The sequence below is a fragment of the Capra hircus genome, chromosome 11, assembly GCF_001704415.2.
Source record: "Capra hircus breed San Clemente chromosome 11, ASM170441v1, whole genome shotgun sequence".
NCBI classification, from domain to species: Eukaryota; Metazoa; Chordata; class Mammalia; order Artiodactyla; family Bovidae; genus Capra; species Capra hircus.
The window spans coordinates 4,168,239-4,183,676 of record NC_030818.1 but is presented as its reverse complement, the minus strand read 5'-3'; the positions used below and the strand labels follow the sequence as shown (position 1 = coordinate 4,183,676).

Here is a 15,438-nt window from a genome sequence, read left to right as displayed (position 1 = left end):
CTCTCTTGCATTAACTGCCTCCAAATTAATTTGTTTTAATTTTCGGCAAAGATAGTGTAAACCAGACTTCTGTTTGTAGATATTTATTTACATTTGGGGCATCATTTGCATTTATTTGTGTAAGTTCATTAACGAATTATATCATTATCCTGCTGCATGCACATTAATTAATATAGGCTTGCATTTTATCTGGCTGGATAGAAGATAGCTGTCCTAAAGCTTGTTTAACAGAAGTCTATGTATGTATTTAAACAATAGGCACAGGAAGAAATTGCCCGACTTCGACGAGAAATGATGAAAAGCTGTAAGTCTCCTAAATCAACAACAGCACATGCTATCCTCCGGCGGGTGGAGACTGAGAGAGATGTGGCCTTCACTGACTTGCGAAGAATGACTACAGAGCGAGATAGTCTGAGGGAGAGGCTAAAGGTTTGAAAGAATTTTATCTCTATGAGGATCTGTGAAATGAAAAATAGCAACATTAAGAGCACCTTTGTTTTGTTTTTGTTTTTTAAACAGATTGCCCAAGAGACAGCGTTTAATGAGAAGGCTCACTTGGAACAAAGGATAGAGGAGCTGGAGTGTACAGTTCATAACGTAAAGAAAAGTCACTTTTGCACTTTGGGCTATAAACTGTCAGTGGCTCCCCACTTTCCCCTTTTTCTGTGTTCAGAAAAGTTGGTTTTCTCAGATAGCATTTGCAGTCCTAAAGATGTTTAAGGTGGTGTATATACTGTAAATTATCACTTTTTCATTATTTATTTTCTTCTAAAAAATGTGAGTAAAGTCTTTTCTGTGTTAGGTTGTGTATTCTTTTTGTGTATGTTCTTTAAAGAAAAAGCATTAGGGATGCATTCTCAGTGATTTTAACACTTATTCATCTCCCTGTTTCATTAATGATAGCATTGCCAGGGACAGAGAAACTGGCTTATTCTTCCTAAAGAGTAGCTAAGATAGAGAAAATTATAACAGAATGAAAACGAATGAGAAAAATATATTTAAACTAAATTTAATTGTGAAGCATCACCTTGTTACTAGTTAAGGCTTTGAGATGCTGTCCGTATATATTGGAGATATTCTGACTATATAAACAGAATTAAGGGAATCCAGCTTTCCATTACCAACTTTAATTGACTATATTTCTAAATTCATCTGTTTTATGTTATAATGAGTTGTTTTTTTTTTTAAGAAATCGACAGGAGTAGACAGAAAAAAACAGAGTTTTTTTCATGATCCCAGTTTGTATGTATAACTTGTTCATATTGAGCAACAAATAAGAAAGCTTCTTGCAGACAGGCTATGTGTGCTGTAGTCCAGCTGAACCAGATTGGAAATGTGGATCTGCTGTGACGGGCTTCATGGACAAGCCATGTGGCAGCGTGCCCAAGTTCCTGCTCTACAGCGCCTTGTCCATGCAGCCTCCCACAGGGTTCAAGTCTAACCTGATCATCTCATATACCAGTTTCTACAAAGACAGAATGTCTCTCCTGAAAGATTACTGAGATGTTTTTAGTGATGGCAGTAACCTTGTCATTCTGCTTGTATAGCTTGATGATGAACGTATGGAACAAATGTCAAATATGACTTTGATGAAGGAAACAATAACCACTGTGGAAAAAGAAATGAAATCACTAGCAAGAAAGGCGATGGATACTGAAAGTGAACTTGGCAGACAAAAAGCAGAGAATAATTCTTTGAGGTAAAGTCAATTACCATTAAACCAATGGTTTATTATAAATAGTAGCTCTGCTTTTTGAAGGATATTTTAGGGTGATAATTGAGTTATTTGTTGACTTTAATTTTTGAAAGGATTATTATGAAACAGTAGTGGACACCTCAGCACACATTAAATGATTTCCTAAAGGTCAGTCACAGACTGACAGACTGGGAGTGCCGCACCTATAGGAATCAAGCTTCTACTACTTTTAATCTTGTATTTGCAGGGAGCTTCAGTATTTAGCTGACATAGCTTTTACAAAGCCCTTCTGGGTAAAGAGCATATTTGACCTTGGCCTTTCACTGTTTAATTTACCTTATAACTTAAATTACGTCCTAGGATCTGAACAGTGTAAGAAAACACAAAGCACAGGTTTGACAACAGCTTAGAAAAGGGGTGGTTTGACATACAATAAAAGCCATAGCAAAGAAATAAGAACATGTAACAGAACTTCTGTTAACTGGATGCCACGTACTGTGTTTAGCTGTTCCTATGTACTGCTCTGTAGCAGGAAAATCCCAGTCAAAGCAACCCACAGGCAGTGGAGTAGGGGAACAAGTTTCTGAAGACTTCCATGTTAGCAGTTTCACTTGCAGTGTCTATTGACGTGAGAAACAGAAATTCTACACATTCACTCAGGTTGAATTTCAGTGTATCTATGAACATATGAAAAATAATAGTTCATGAGGGTGTGAAATACATTATTTAGTCTACAGATAATACTTGGTTCATATACAAATTCCCAAAGTCGCCTCTTTGGTCTTTCAAGGGTCTGTGGTATGTACTGATGCATTGGAATCACTTGTCAGGACAGAGAATTACTCAAATTCTTTCCCTTCATTTATTTATATATTTTTAATTAATTTATTTGTTTTAATTGGAGGCTAATTACTTTACAATATTGTAGTAGTTTTGCCATAAATTGACATGAATTAGCCATGGGTGTACATGTGTTCCCCATCCTGAATCCCCCTCCCACCTCCCTCCCTATCCCATCCCTCAGGGTCATCCCAGTGCACCGGCCCTGAGCGCCCTGTCTCATGCATCGAACCTGGCCTGGTGATCTATTTCACGTATGGTAATATACATGTTTCAATGCTATTCTCTCAAATCATCCCACCCTTGCCTTCTCCCACCGAGTCCAAAAGTCTGTTCTTTACGTCAGTGTCTCTTTTTCTGTCTTGCATACAGGGTCATCATTACCATCTTTCTAAATTTCATATGTATGCATTAATATACTGTATTGGTGTTTTTCTTTCTGACTTACTTCACTCTGTATAATAGGCTCCAATTTCATCCACTTTATTAGAACTGATTAAAATGCATTCTTTTTAATAGCTGAGTAATACTCCATTGTGTATATGTACCACAGCTTTCTTATCCATTCATCTGCCAGTGGACATCTAGGTTGCTTCCATGTCCTGGCTATTGTAAACAGTGCTGTGATGAACATTGGGGTACATGTGTCTCTTTCAATTCTGGTTTCCTCGGTGTGTATGCCCAGCAATGGGATTGCTGGGTCGTATGGGAGTTCTATTTCCAGTTTTTTAAGGAATCGCCACACTGTTCTCCATAGTGGCTGTACTAGTTTGCATTCCCTCCAACAGTGTAAGAGGGTTCCCTTTTCTCCACACCCTCTCCAGCATTTATTGTTTGTAGACTTTTGGATAGCAGCCATTCTGACCAGTGTGAGATGGTACCTCATTGTGGTTTTGATTTGCATTTCTCTGATAGGGAGTGATGTTGAGCATCTTTTCATGTGTTTGTTAGCCATCTGTATGTCTTCTTTGGAGAAATGTTTGTTTTTTGATTGGGTCATTTATTTTTCTGGCATTGAGCTGCATGAGCTGCTTGTGTGTTTTTGAGGTTAATTCTTTGTCAGTTGCTTCTTTTGCTATTATTTTCTCCCATTCTGAAGGCTGTCTTTCACTTTGCCCTTCATTTATTTTTTACTCTCTTGCTTGAAAGGATATTGCAGGTTCAGGTAAAATAAAAATAAAAATAATAATAAAATAAGAACAACAAAGAAAACCTTGAAAAACAGAGAAAAAGTTTCCAAGAAGTTTAAATCACCCATAATTCCATAGCCCAGTGAAAATGCAGTAAAATAGATTCGTTTTTCTAGCCAGAAGTGTTTATGTCTGTATATAAGCTTTCTATGTAATTGATATCATCCTATATTAAGTTATATATTTGGCCAATTTCACTTAATCCCATACCATAAATATTTTTGCATGTAGTTGGAAGTTCTTTGAAAGCATTTTAGTGGTTTATTAAAAATATTCTAAAAGATAAATATATAATAATTTTGAGGGCTTTGTGTACATTTGTTTTCTTCTAGCAGTATTCGTAAAGTGTAATTGACATACACATAGTAAAAATTGCACATACTTAAAGTGTTCAGTCTGGTAAGTTTTGACATTTGTTCGTACCTGTAAGGCTATCACCACACTCAAGATAGAGGCCCTGTCCATCACTCTCCAAAGTTTTCTCATGCCTGCCTATCCTCTTCCCCAGGCAACCACTGATTTGCTTTCTGTCACAGAGGTTTATTTGGATTTTCTAAAATGTTATTATATAAGTGAAATCATGCAGTGTATATTCTTTTATAGGGCTACTTTCATCAGCATAATTGTTTTGAGATTTATCCATGTTGTCACATATAATCAGTAGTTTACTCCTTTTTACTGCTGAGTAGTATTCCATTATATGGATGTACCACATAAACATTTCCATGTTTCCAACCTGGAACTATAATGGAAACCATTATGAGCATACACATATGAGTCTCTATATGGATGTGTGCTTTTACTTCCCTTGGCTAAATACCTGAGACTAGAGTGACTGAGTTATATGATGGAGGTATGTTTAACTTCTGACAAAACGATTAAACTGTTTTCAAAGTGGTTGTACTGTTTTATTCTACATTTTCACCAGCAATGTATGAGTGTGCCAGTTGTTACCTATCCTCATCAATACTTTATATACAGTATCTTTCTGGTTTTAGCCCTCCTAATAGGTATATACTGTGGTTTTGATTTGCCTTCTCTAATAACTAGTGATTTTGAGCATCTGTTCATGTCATTTTGTGCCATACATGTATCTTCTTTAGTGTCTGTTCAAAACTTTTGCAAACTTTTATTGAGTTATATGTACTAATAAGTTGTAAAAATCCTTTCTATATTCTGGATATAAATTCTTTGTCAGGTACAATATATGTTTGCCATATATTTTTTCCCAGTCTGTGGCTTGCCTTTTTATTTTCCTAAGCGTCTTTTAAAGAGAAAATATTTCTGATTATGTGAAACTTACTGCTTTTTAAAAATTTATTTCCAGCCCTTGTATTCTTTTAAAGAAATTGTCAAGCCTAAGGTGAAATTTTTCTCCTGGATTTTCTTTTAGCAGTTTTATAGTTTCAGTTCTTACATTTAAATCTATGATCCATTTCAAGTTAATTTTTGCATGTAGTAGAAGGTGTAGTTCAAAGTTCACTTTTTTTGCATATGAATATCCAATTGTTCCAGCACCATTTGTTGAAAAGCTTTCCTTTTTTTCACTAGATTGTTTTGTAGCTTTGTAGAATGTGTCAGTTGTCCATATATGTGAAGGTCTATTTTTTGAGTATCTGTTTCATTTGGTGGGTCTATTTGTATGTCTTGATGCCAGTATAACATTTCCTGATTACTTTTTTTGTCCTCAAATTAGGTAGTGTTAGTCCTCTAACTTTGTTCTTTCTTAAAGTTGTTTTGGATATTTTGGTTCCTTGCATTTTTGTTTAATTTTAGAATCAGGTTCATAGTATAAACAGAAAAGCCTTGGCAGTTTGGAATTGGTGAAAAACCCCTACTCATGAACACTCTCCATTTCTTTCTTTTTTTTTTTTTTTGGCTATGCTTAGTGGCTCATGGGGTCTTAGTTCCTGGACCAGGGATCGAACCTGGGCCACTACAATGAAAGCAGCAAGTCCTAACCACTGGACCATTACCAGGGAACTCCTGTCCATTTCTTTATTTAGATCTTCAATTTTTCTCATAATGTTTTATAATTTTCAGTGTATAGATCTTGTATTATTTTTGTCAATTTATCCCTAAATATTTTTTGCTTTTTGATACTGATGTAAATGGAATTTTAATTTCTGATTGCTTATTGCTTATATATGAAAATACAGATTTTTAAAAATAAAACTTTGTGTTATAGAACAGTTTTAGATTTACAGAAAATTTGTGAAAACCATGCAGAGTTCCTACATACCTCACACCCAGTTTCTTCTGTTAATAACATTTTGCATTAGTATGGTTCATTTGTTAAAATTAGCTGATCAGTATTGATACACTCTAATAAGCTAAAGTCTGTAATTTATTCAGATTTCCTTAGTTTTTCCATAATGTCCTTTTTCTGATCCAGGATCCCATATAGGACACCATATTACATTTAGCTGTCTTGTCTCCTTAGGCTTCTCTTGGCTATGAAAGTCTCAGACTTTCCTTGTTTTTGATGACCTTGACAGTTTTGAGGAATACTGATCACGTATTTTGTAGAATGTCTCTCAATTGGGGTTCGTCTAATGACTTTCTCGTGGTTAGACTGGGTTATATTTTTGAGAGGTCACAGTAGTAAGGTGCCGTTTTCGAGTACACAGATATTCAGATGTCATGAGTACATCTTATCAATATGATTTATCACTGTTGATTTTGACTTCAGTTGCCTGGCTGAGGTAATGTTTGCCTTTTCCAGAATGTCATATAATTGAAATCATATAGTACATAGCATTTTCACACTGGCTTCTTTCACTTAGTAATGTGCATTTAAGGTTCATCCATGTGCTTTTCATTCCTTGATAGTTCATTTCTTCTTATTGAATAATATTCTATCATGTATATGTATCACAGTGTGTTTATCCATGCACCTATTAAGAGTCATCTTGGTTGCTTCTAATTTTTGGCAATTGTAAATAAAGCTGCTATACACTTCCATGTGCATGTTTTTGTGTGGACAGAAGTTTTTTTTTTTTTAATCTAAATTTTTATTTTGGCTTCTCACAGTTTGCAGGATCTTAGTTCCCGACTAGGTGTTAAACCTGTGCCTTCAGCAGTGAAAATGCAGAGTCCTAACCACTGGGCTGCCAGAGAATCCCCAGAACAGAATTTTTTAGATCAATTCAGTAAATACCTAGGAGCACAACCGCTGAATCATACAGTAAAACTGCATTTAACTTTGTAAGAAACTACCAATTTGAAACTACTCACTTTCAAAGTGAGTATACCGTTTTACATTTCCATCAAAAGGAATGAAGGAGACTTTCTGTCAGCATTTATTATTGTCAAATTTCTGTATTTTAGGCATTAAAGTATGTGTGTAGTGATGTCTTGTCATAATTTGCAATTCTCTAATGACAAATAATGTGGAACTTCTCATATTGTTGCTTGCCATCTGTGTATTTTTGATGAGGTGTCTATTTAGATCTTTAGCTCAATTTTTCAATTGTTTATCCATTTAGTGTTGAACTGTAACATTTCTTTATATATTTCGGGTCATGTTTTTATCAGATAAAGTGAAAGAAAGTGAAAGTGTTAGTCACTCTGTCGTGTCTGATTTTTGCGACCCTATGGACTGTAGCCTGCCAGGCTCCTCTGTCCATGGGATTTTCCAGGCACGAATACTGGAATGGGTTGCCATGCCCTCCTCCAGGGGATCTTCACCGCCCAGGGACTGAACCTGGGTCACCTGTGTTGCAGGCAGATTCTTTTTGGTTAATTGAGGAAAGCAGGCCTGAAGAGGAGGATGTAGGGAAGCCTGCCATCAAGAAGAGAAACAGAAATGGGACAGTGGAGACGTTCAGCGTCTCTGGCATCTGCAGCTACAGCGGACATGGGCCAGAGCCCCAAATTTAGAAGCACACCAGATGACCTTGGGCATGCTGGTTACTTCTTAGATGTAATACTGAAGGCACAATCCATGAAAGAAATAATTGACAAACTCTACTTCATTAAAATTGAAGACTTAAGAGGCTCAATTGGGCGGAACAGAGCCAGGCAGCAAAGGGGAGCATGCCAAAGACTCTGGGCAGTGGCCCAGACGACGGAGCCCACCACCCTTCTTCTACTGACAGTGCTTCGTGTGAGGCACTTGGCCCCCAACCAGCAGCAGCCCACAGAGGGCAAGGATGGCATAGAACCCAAAGAGATAGCCCTGTTGGAGGAGACCAGCAGCAGGGCTTAAGCGGATACCCCCACCCAGATTCTGACCCAGGTAGTAAGGGCCTTGCCACCCCAGGCCACCCTAGCAGGCCACCACAGAAGGTGGGGGTGATGAGACCAAGCCCAGCCAAGGCCCCATGACAGCTCCCATCCTGAGCCCCAGCGCCCATGAAACTGCCCCTACTTCCAGCGGAGACTGCAGCGGTCCCTGGGACCCAGGCAGCCTACCACCCCAGAGGCCTCAGCACCCATCAACAGTGGGGACCCCCAGCCACCATCCTGGAGTGATTCCAACTCAAAGGACACCCAGAGTCACCATCTGGTATCTGCCAGTTTTTCCCACTGACCTGTATCCTACCTAGCACTTCTTCTGCTCTTTCCCATAATTCATGACATCAAAACGCTCGCTTTTCCCTCCTTTCCTTGAGACTCAGGAGGGCCAAAGCAACACCCTTTTGCTTTTTTTTTTTCTCTCTCCCCTACCAAGGGTTGAAGGAAGGGATCCATCCTTGTTGTTCAGAGGCACCAACTCCTTCCCCTAAATCAGGCTGAGAAGGAACCAGCCAAATCTTCCCTCCTCCTGGTGGTTTTTCTTTCCCACCCCAGTTTATTTTTTGTTTCCCTGCTCCTCCCTACCTCTGAAGCCATGTTATAAACTGTCATGTGCCACCTGAGCCTCCAGTAAAAAAAAATGGGGAAAAATATTGAAGGCTTAATACTGTGCTCAACATGATATCAAGTATATGAGAAGACAAGCCACAGACTGGAAGAAAATGTTTGCTGAAGACACCTCTGATAAAGAACTGCTATCTACAACTTAACTTTAAAAAGATAACCAACTCAATTAAAAAATGGGCAGAAGAACTTAATGGATATTTTTCCAAAGAAGACATACAGATGGCTAACAGGCACATGAAAAAGTGTTCAAAAATGTTGAACATCAGAGAAATGCTTATTAAAACCACAATGAGATACCACCTCACAGCTGTTAGAATGATTATCATCAGAAAGACCACAAATAACAAATGTTGGCCAGGATGTGGAGAAAAGGGAACGCTTATATACCGCTGATGTGAATGGAAATTGATGTAGCCACTGTGGAAAACAGTATGGAGGTTTCTCAAAAAGTTAAAAATAGAGCTACCATATGACCTAGCAATTCCACTCCTGGGTATTTATCTGAATAAAACAAAAATACTAATTTGAAAAGATACATGCAACCCAATGTACATAGAATCATTATTTACAATTGCCAATATATGGAAACAACCTAAATGTTACTCATCAACAGACAAGTGAATAAAGAAGATGGGTGTATAAATATATACACACATACAATGGGATACTACTCAACCATAAAAAAGAATGAAATGTTGCCATTTGCAACAACATGAATGGACATTGAGGGTATTATGCTAAGTGAAATAATTCAGATATCAGTTCAGTTCAGTCACTCAGCCATGTCCAACTCTTTGCAACCCCATGAATCACAGCACACCAGGCCTCCCTGTCCATCACTAACTCCCGGAGTTCACTCAAACTCATGTCCATCGATTTGGTGATGCCATCCAGCCATCTCATCCTCTGTCGTCCCCTTCTCCTCCTGCCCCCAATCCCTCCCAGCATCAGAGTCTTTTCCAATGAGTCAACTCTTCACATGAGGTGGCCAAAGTATTGGAATTTCAGCTTTAGCATCAGTCCTTCCAAAGAAATCCCAGGGCTAATCTCCTTTAGAATGGACTGGTTGGATCTCCTTGCAGTCAAAGGGACTCTCAAGAGTCTTCTCCAACACCAAAGTTCAAAACCATCAATTCTTCAGCACTCAGCTGTCTTCACAGTCCAACTCACATCCATACATGACCACTGGAAAAACCATAGCCTTGACTAGACGGACCTTTGTTGGCAAGGTAATGCCTTTTGAATATGCTATCTAGGTTGGTCATAACTTTCCTTCCAAGGAGTAAGTGTCTTTTAATTTCATGGCTGCAATCACCATCTGCAGTGATTTTGGAGCCCCCCAAAATAAAGGCAGATATACATGGCATATAACCTTTAAAAATTGTGAATCACTATATTATACACATGAAATATATAATATTATATATCAATTGTACCTTCGTAATAGATAGGTTATAGCTCAGATGGTAAAGCATCTGCCTGCAATGCAGGAGTCTCAGGTTTGATTCCTGATCTGGAAGATCCCCTGGAGAAGGAAATGGCAACCCACTATAGTATTCTTACCTGGTGAATCCCATGGGCAGAGGAACTGGTGGGCTACAGTCCATGGGGTCACAAGGAGTCACACACGACTGAGAAACTAACACACACATCCAAATTATATTTAGGGCTTTTAAAAAACTCAACAATAAGAACTCCCTTCAGTTCAGTTCATTCACTCAGTTCGTTGTTCATCACCAACTCCTGGAGCTTGCTCAAACTTACGTCCATTGAGCTGGTGATACCATCCAACCATCTCATCCTCTCTCATCCCCTTCTCCTGCCTTCTATCTTTTCCAGCATCAGGGTCGTTTCCAGTGAGTCAGTTTTTTGCATCAGGTGGCCAAAGTATTGGAGTTTCAGGGTCAGCATCAGTCCTTCCAATGAATATTCAGGACTGATTTCCTTTAGGATTGCCTGGTTTGATCTCCCTGCAGTCCAAGGGACTCTCAAGAGTCTTCTCCAGCACCACAGTTCAAAAGCATCAATTCTTCGGTGCTCAGCTTTCTTTATAGTCCAGCTCTCACATCTGTACGTGACTACTAGAAAACCCATAGCTTTGACTAGACAGACCTTTGTTGGCAAAGTAATGTGTCTGCTTTTCAAAATGCTGTCTAGGTTGGTCATAACTTTTTTTTCCAAGGAGCAAGCGTCATGAAATCTCTCACTGTTTCCATTTTTCCCCATCTATTTGTCGTGAAGTGATGGGACCAGATGCCACAATCTTAGGTTTTTTAATGTTTTTAAGCCAACTTTTTCACTCTCCTCTTTCACCTTCATCAAGAAGCTCTATAGTTCTTCTTTGCTTTCTGCCATAAGGGTAGTGTCATCTGTGTATCTGAGGTTATTGATATTTCTCCCAGCAATCGTGGTTCCAGCTTGTACTTCATCCAGCCTGGTGTTTTGCATGATGTGATGTACTCTGCATATAAGTTAAATAAGCAGGGTGACAATATACAGCCTTGACCTATTCCTCTCCCAATTTGGAGCCAGTCTGTTCCTGTTCTAACTGTTGGTTCTTGACCTGCATACAGATTTCTCAGGAGGCAGGTCAGGTGGTCTGGTACTCCCATCTCTTTCAGAATTTTCCACAGTTTCTTGTGATCCACACAGTCAAAAGCTTTGGCGTAGTCTATAAACCAGAAATAGATGTTTTTCTGGAACTCTCTTGCTTTTTCACTGATCCAACAGATGTTGGCAATTTGATCTCTGATTCCTCTGCGTTTTCTAAATCCAACTTGAACATCTGGAAGTTCACAGTTCATGTACTGTTGAAACCTGGCTTGGAGAATTTTGAGTATTTGCTGGTGTGTGAGATAAGTGCAATTGTGCGGTAGTCTAAACATTCTTTGGGATTGGAATGAAAACTGTTCTTTTCCAGTCTTGTGGCCACTGCTGAGTTTTCCAACTTTGCTGGCATATTAAGTGCAGCACTTTAACAGCATCATCTTTTAGGATTTGAAATAGCTCAACTGAATTCCATCACCTCAACTAGCTTTGTTCGTAGTGATGCTTCCTAAGGCCCACTTGACTTTACATTCTAGGATGTCTGGCTCTAGCTGAGTGAACACACCATCATGATTATCTGGGTCATTAACATCTTTTTTGTATAGTTCTTCTGTGTGTTCTTGCCACCTCTTTTTAATATCTTCTTCTGTTGGGTCCATACCATTTCTGTCCTTTATTGAGCCCATCTTTGCATGAAATGTTCCCTTGGAATCTCTAATTTTCTTGAAGAGATTTCTAGTCTTTCCCATTCTATTGTTTTCCTCTATTTCTTTGCATTGATCACTGAGGAAGGCTTTCTTATCTGTCCTTGCTATTCTTTGGAACTCTGCGTTCAAATAGGTATATCTTTCCTTTTCTCCTTTGCCTTTAGCATCTCCTCTTTTCTCAGCTATTTGTAAGGCATCCTTAGACAACCATTTTTGCCTTTTTGCATTTCTTTTTTCCTGGGAATGGTCTTGATCACTGCTTGCTATACAGTGTCACAAACCTCAGTCCATAGTTCTTCAGGCACTCTTTCTATCAGATCTGATATCTTGAATCTATTTGTCACTTCCACCATATAATCGTAAGGGATTTGATTTAGGTCATACCTGAATGGTCTAGTGGTTTTCCCGAGTTTCTTCAATTTAAGTCTGAATTTTGCAGTAAGGATTTTTTGAATTTTGCAACAACCCACTTAGAATGGGCCAAAGACCTTAACGAACATCTCATCAAAGAAGTTATAGAGATATCAAATAAGTATATAAAAAGATGCAACACATCATATATCATCTGAAAATGCAAATTAAAACAAGATATTAAAACATAGCTATTAGAATGGCCAAAATTGGAAGCACAACAAATACTGGTAAGAATGTAGATCAACAGGAGCTGATGGGAATTAAAAGTGGTACAGTCACTTTGTAAAGCTATTTGGCAGTTTCATACAAAACTAAACATACAGTTACATATGATCCACCAATCATGCTTATTGATATTTACCCAAAGGAGTTGAAAACGTCATGTACACACAAAAACCTACACATAGTGTTTGTAGCAGCTTTAATATAATTGCCCAAATTTGGAAGCAACCAAAATCTATAATAGGACTCTGAGCTAGAGATGGCAACTGTATGTCAGATCCCATATTAATGTTATACTGAGAACCTTTACTATCTGAGTTCTGGTCAGACAAGTTACCTGTCAAGACGTTTTTCCAAAATACTCTAAAAATCTATCATTTGGTTCTGATTATGTCATTTTGTGAAGGAAGCATTCTATTCTGTGGACTGAGTTTTATAATAGGTACAGATTTCTCATTTTGAATTTGAAGTCTTAGAGTCATTCTGAGGTAGCAAAGCATAAATTTCAGTCTCTGCTGTCAAACTTGCTCATATTATTTGGTAAAATGCTGAATGGAAACTATAAAACGCCATCACTATACACTGTAGCTTGGTTTATGAGTGCTGTCATCTGTAGAATTTTCTGTTTCACTAGTGTGAGTTTCTCTGGAGAATCTACTTAATTATAAACAATTATCTATAAAGGCATTATTTTGAGTGTCTCTGAGTGAGTGTTTCCTTAGAACTGGGCACTGATGGGGAGTGTAGTCTGAGAACCAAGTGGGAATTTGTTTTGAGAATAAGACCTTAAAGAGAAATCAGGAGAATTGCACGATATGCCAGAACCCTGATTTTTAACAGCTCCTGAGGGTGCACAGAGGAGTTGGTTTTAAGCTCCAAAATCACCATTCAAAAAAAGTACATCAGGTAGTTTATAACCTAAGCCCCTTTGGGCTTTGGTATAAAAACCTCCTAAACATATCTTGACTCCAGTACTCTTGCCTGGAAAATCCCATGGACGGAGGAGCCTGGTAGGCTGCAGTCCATGGGGCCGCTGAGAGTTGGACGTGACTCAGTGACTTCACTTTCACTTTTCACTTTCATGCATTGGAGAAGGAAATGGCAACCCACTCCAGTGTTCTTGCCTGGAGAATCCCAGGGACGGAGGAGCCTGGTAGACTGCTGTCTATGGGGTCACACAGAGTCGGACACGACTGAAGCAACTTAGCAGCAGCAGCAACAATGTAATAGGATTCATCTTTCTCCACACCCTCTCCAGCATTAACTATTTGTAGAGGTTTTGGTGATGGCCATTCTGACTGGTTTGACATGATGCCTGGTTGTAGTTTTGATTTGCAGTTCTCTAATAATTAGCAGTGTTGAGCATCTTTTCATGTACCTGTTGGCCATCTGTATGTCTTCTTTAGAGGAGTGTCTATTTAGAGATTCTGCCTAGTTTTTTTTTGCATTGTTGATGTAGAAATCTTGTCTCCCTTTAAGTCCTTTTACCCTCCCCCATTTACTAGATACAGATTTGTTTTCTGTTCTACCTATGATTTACATTCCCTTAAAGCTGGTTTTCATGTTTTTTATTGATATTTCTTTAGTGTGAGAGTTCATGTGTGAGATCAGCCATTGTTTCTTTGAATATTGTGTTTGTTCTTTCCTGGAATCCCTATTAGGTGAATATTGGACCTTTTCATTCTGTTGTTTATATCTCCTAAACTTTCCTTTGTATTTGTTCTGTCTTTTTATCTGTGCTCTATTATAGATAATTTTCTCTAATCTGGCTTTTTTTTTCTAGCTTACTAATTGTCTCTTTAGCTGTATCTATTTTATTTTTTTTTTTCTTTTTTTTTTTTTCTTTTTCTTTTTCTTTTTTTTCTTTTTTCTTCTTTTCTTTTTTCTCTTTTTTTCCTTTTTTTTTCTCCACAGATGTGTATACCAGACTTTTGGACTCAGAGGGAGAGGGAGAGGGTGGGATGATTTGGGAGAATGGGAATTCTAACATGTATACTGTCATGTAAGAATTGAATCGCCAGTCCATGTCTGACGTAGGGTGCAGCTTGCTTGGGGCTGGTGCATGGGGATGACCCAGAGAGATGTTGTGGGGAGGGAGGTGGGAGGGGGGTTCATGTTTGGGAACGCATGTAAGAATTAAAGATTTTAAAATTTAAAAAAAAAATAAAAAAAAATAAAAAAATAAAAAAAAATAAAAAATAAAAAACAATGACAACAAAAAAAAAATTAAAAAAAAATATTTTATTCTTAACCTTGTCATTTGATGTCCTTTTAAAATTTTTATTTCAATGCCTTTAGTTTAATTTCCTGAAGTTCTCTTTGGTTCTTTTTAAAATCTGCTGGCTCTTTTTATTATGAATTTGTATTACACTTTTTATGTATTAGTATTTAAAATTATTTTAAAATTTCTGTTTAATAAGGCTATAATCTGAAATTCTTTGAGTCTAATTTAGTTTGTGTATCTTTTGACTCCCACTAAGTTTGGGTTGTTTCTTAGTATGTTTTTAAGATTGAATTGTGAGCTCATTTTTTTTTAATTTATTTTTAATTGAAAGATAATTACAATATTGTGTTGGTTTGTGAGCTTATTTTCAACAGACCCTTGTCTGGGGTTTGGTTTTTGCCTGAGTTGAAGTCATGTCCCTCCAGAAAACTTTCATGTGTATTTCTACCAAGTTTTCTAGATTATATTACCATCCTGGAACCAGATTTTATTTTGATTTCTTATCTTGAGATTGAGATTGCCCAACGAAGATGTTTAGTTATTTTTGTTACCCTGCTTTAGCAATGTTTGGCAAGCTGACTTCCTCTAGTCTGGCCTCTCCACTAATAGTGTAGCTCTTAGTGGCTTAATGTGGGGGGATCTTATTTCTAAAACTTGTGTGGCAGACATTTCTGTGGCCTCATCTTCTGTTTCTGAGTTAAAAGACAAGACTCTAAGCTACTGAGACAGGTA

At 37.9% G+C, this 15,438-nt stretch overlaps 1 protein-coding gene across 1 annotated transcript in view; it reads left to right on the top strand.

Moving 5' to 3' along the window:
- TSGA10 (testis specific 10) overlaps positions 1 to 15,438 on the top strand; it is an 89,636-nt gene that overhangs the window by 35,781 nt on the left and 38,417 nt on the right. The window contains exons 7-9 of the mRNA XM_013967441.2: positions 259 to 429; positions 520 to 597; positions 1,548 to 1,699. Of these exons, the coding sequence (XP_013822895.2) occupies positions 259 to 429; positions 520 to 597; positions 1,548 to 1,699 (401 nt within the window). The remainder of the gene's footprint in view (positions 1 to 258; positions 430 to 519; positions 598 to 1,547; positions 1,700 to 15,438) is intronic.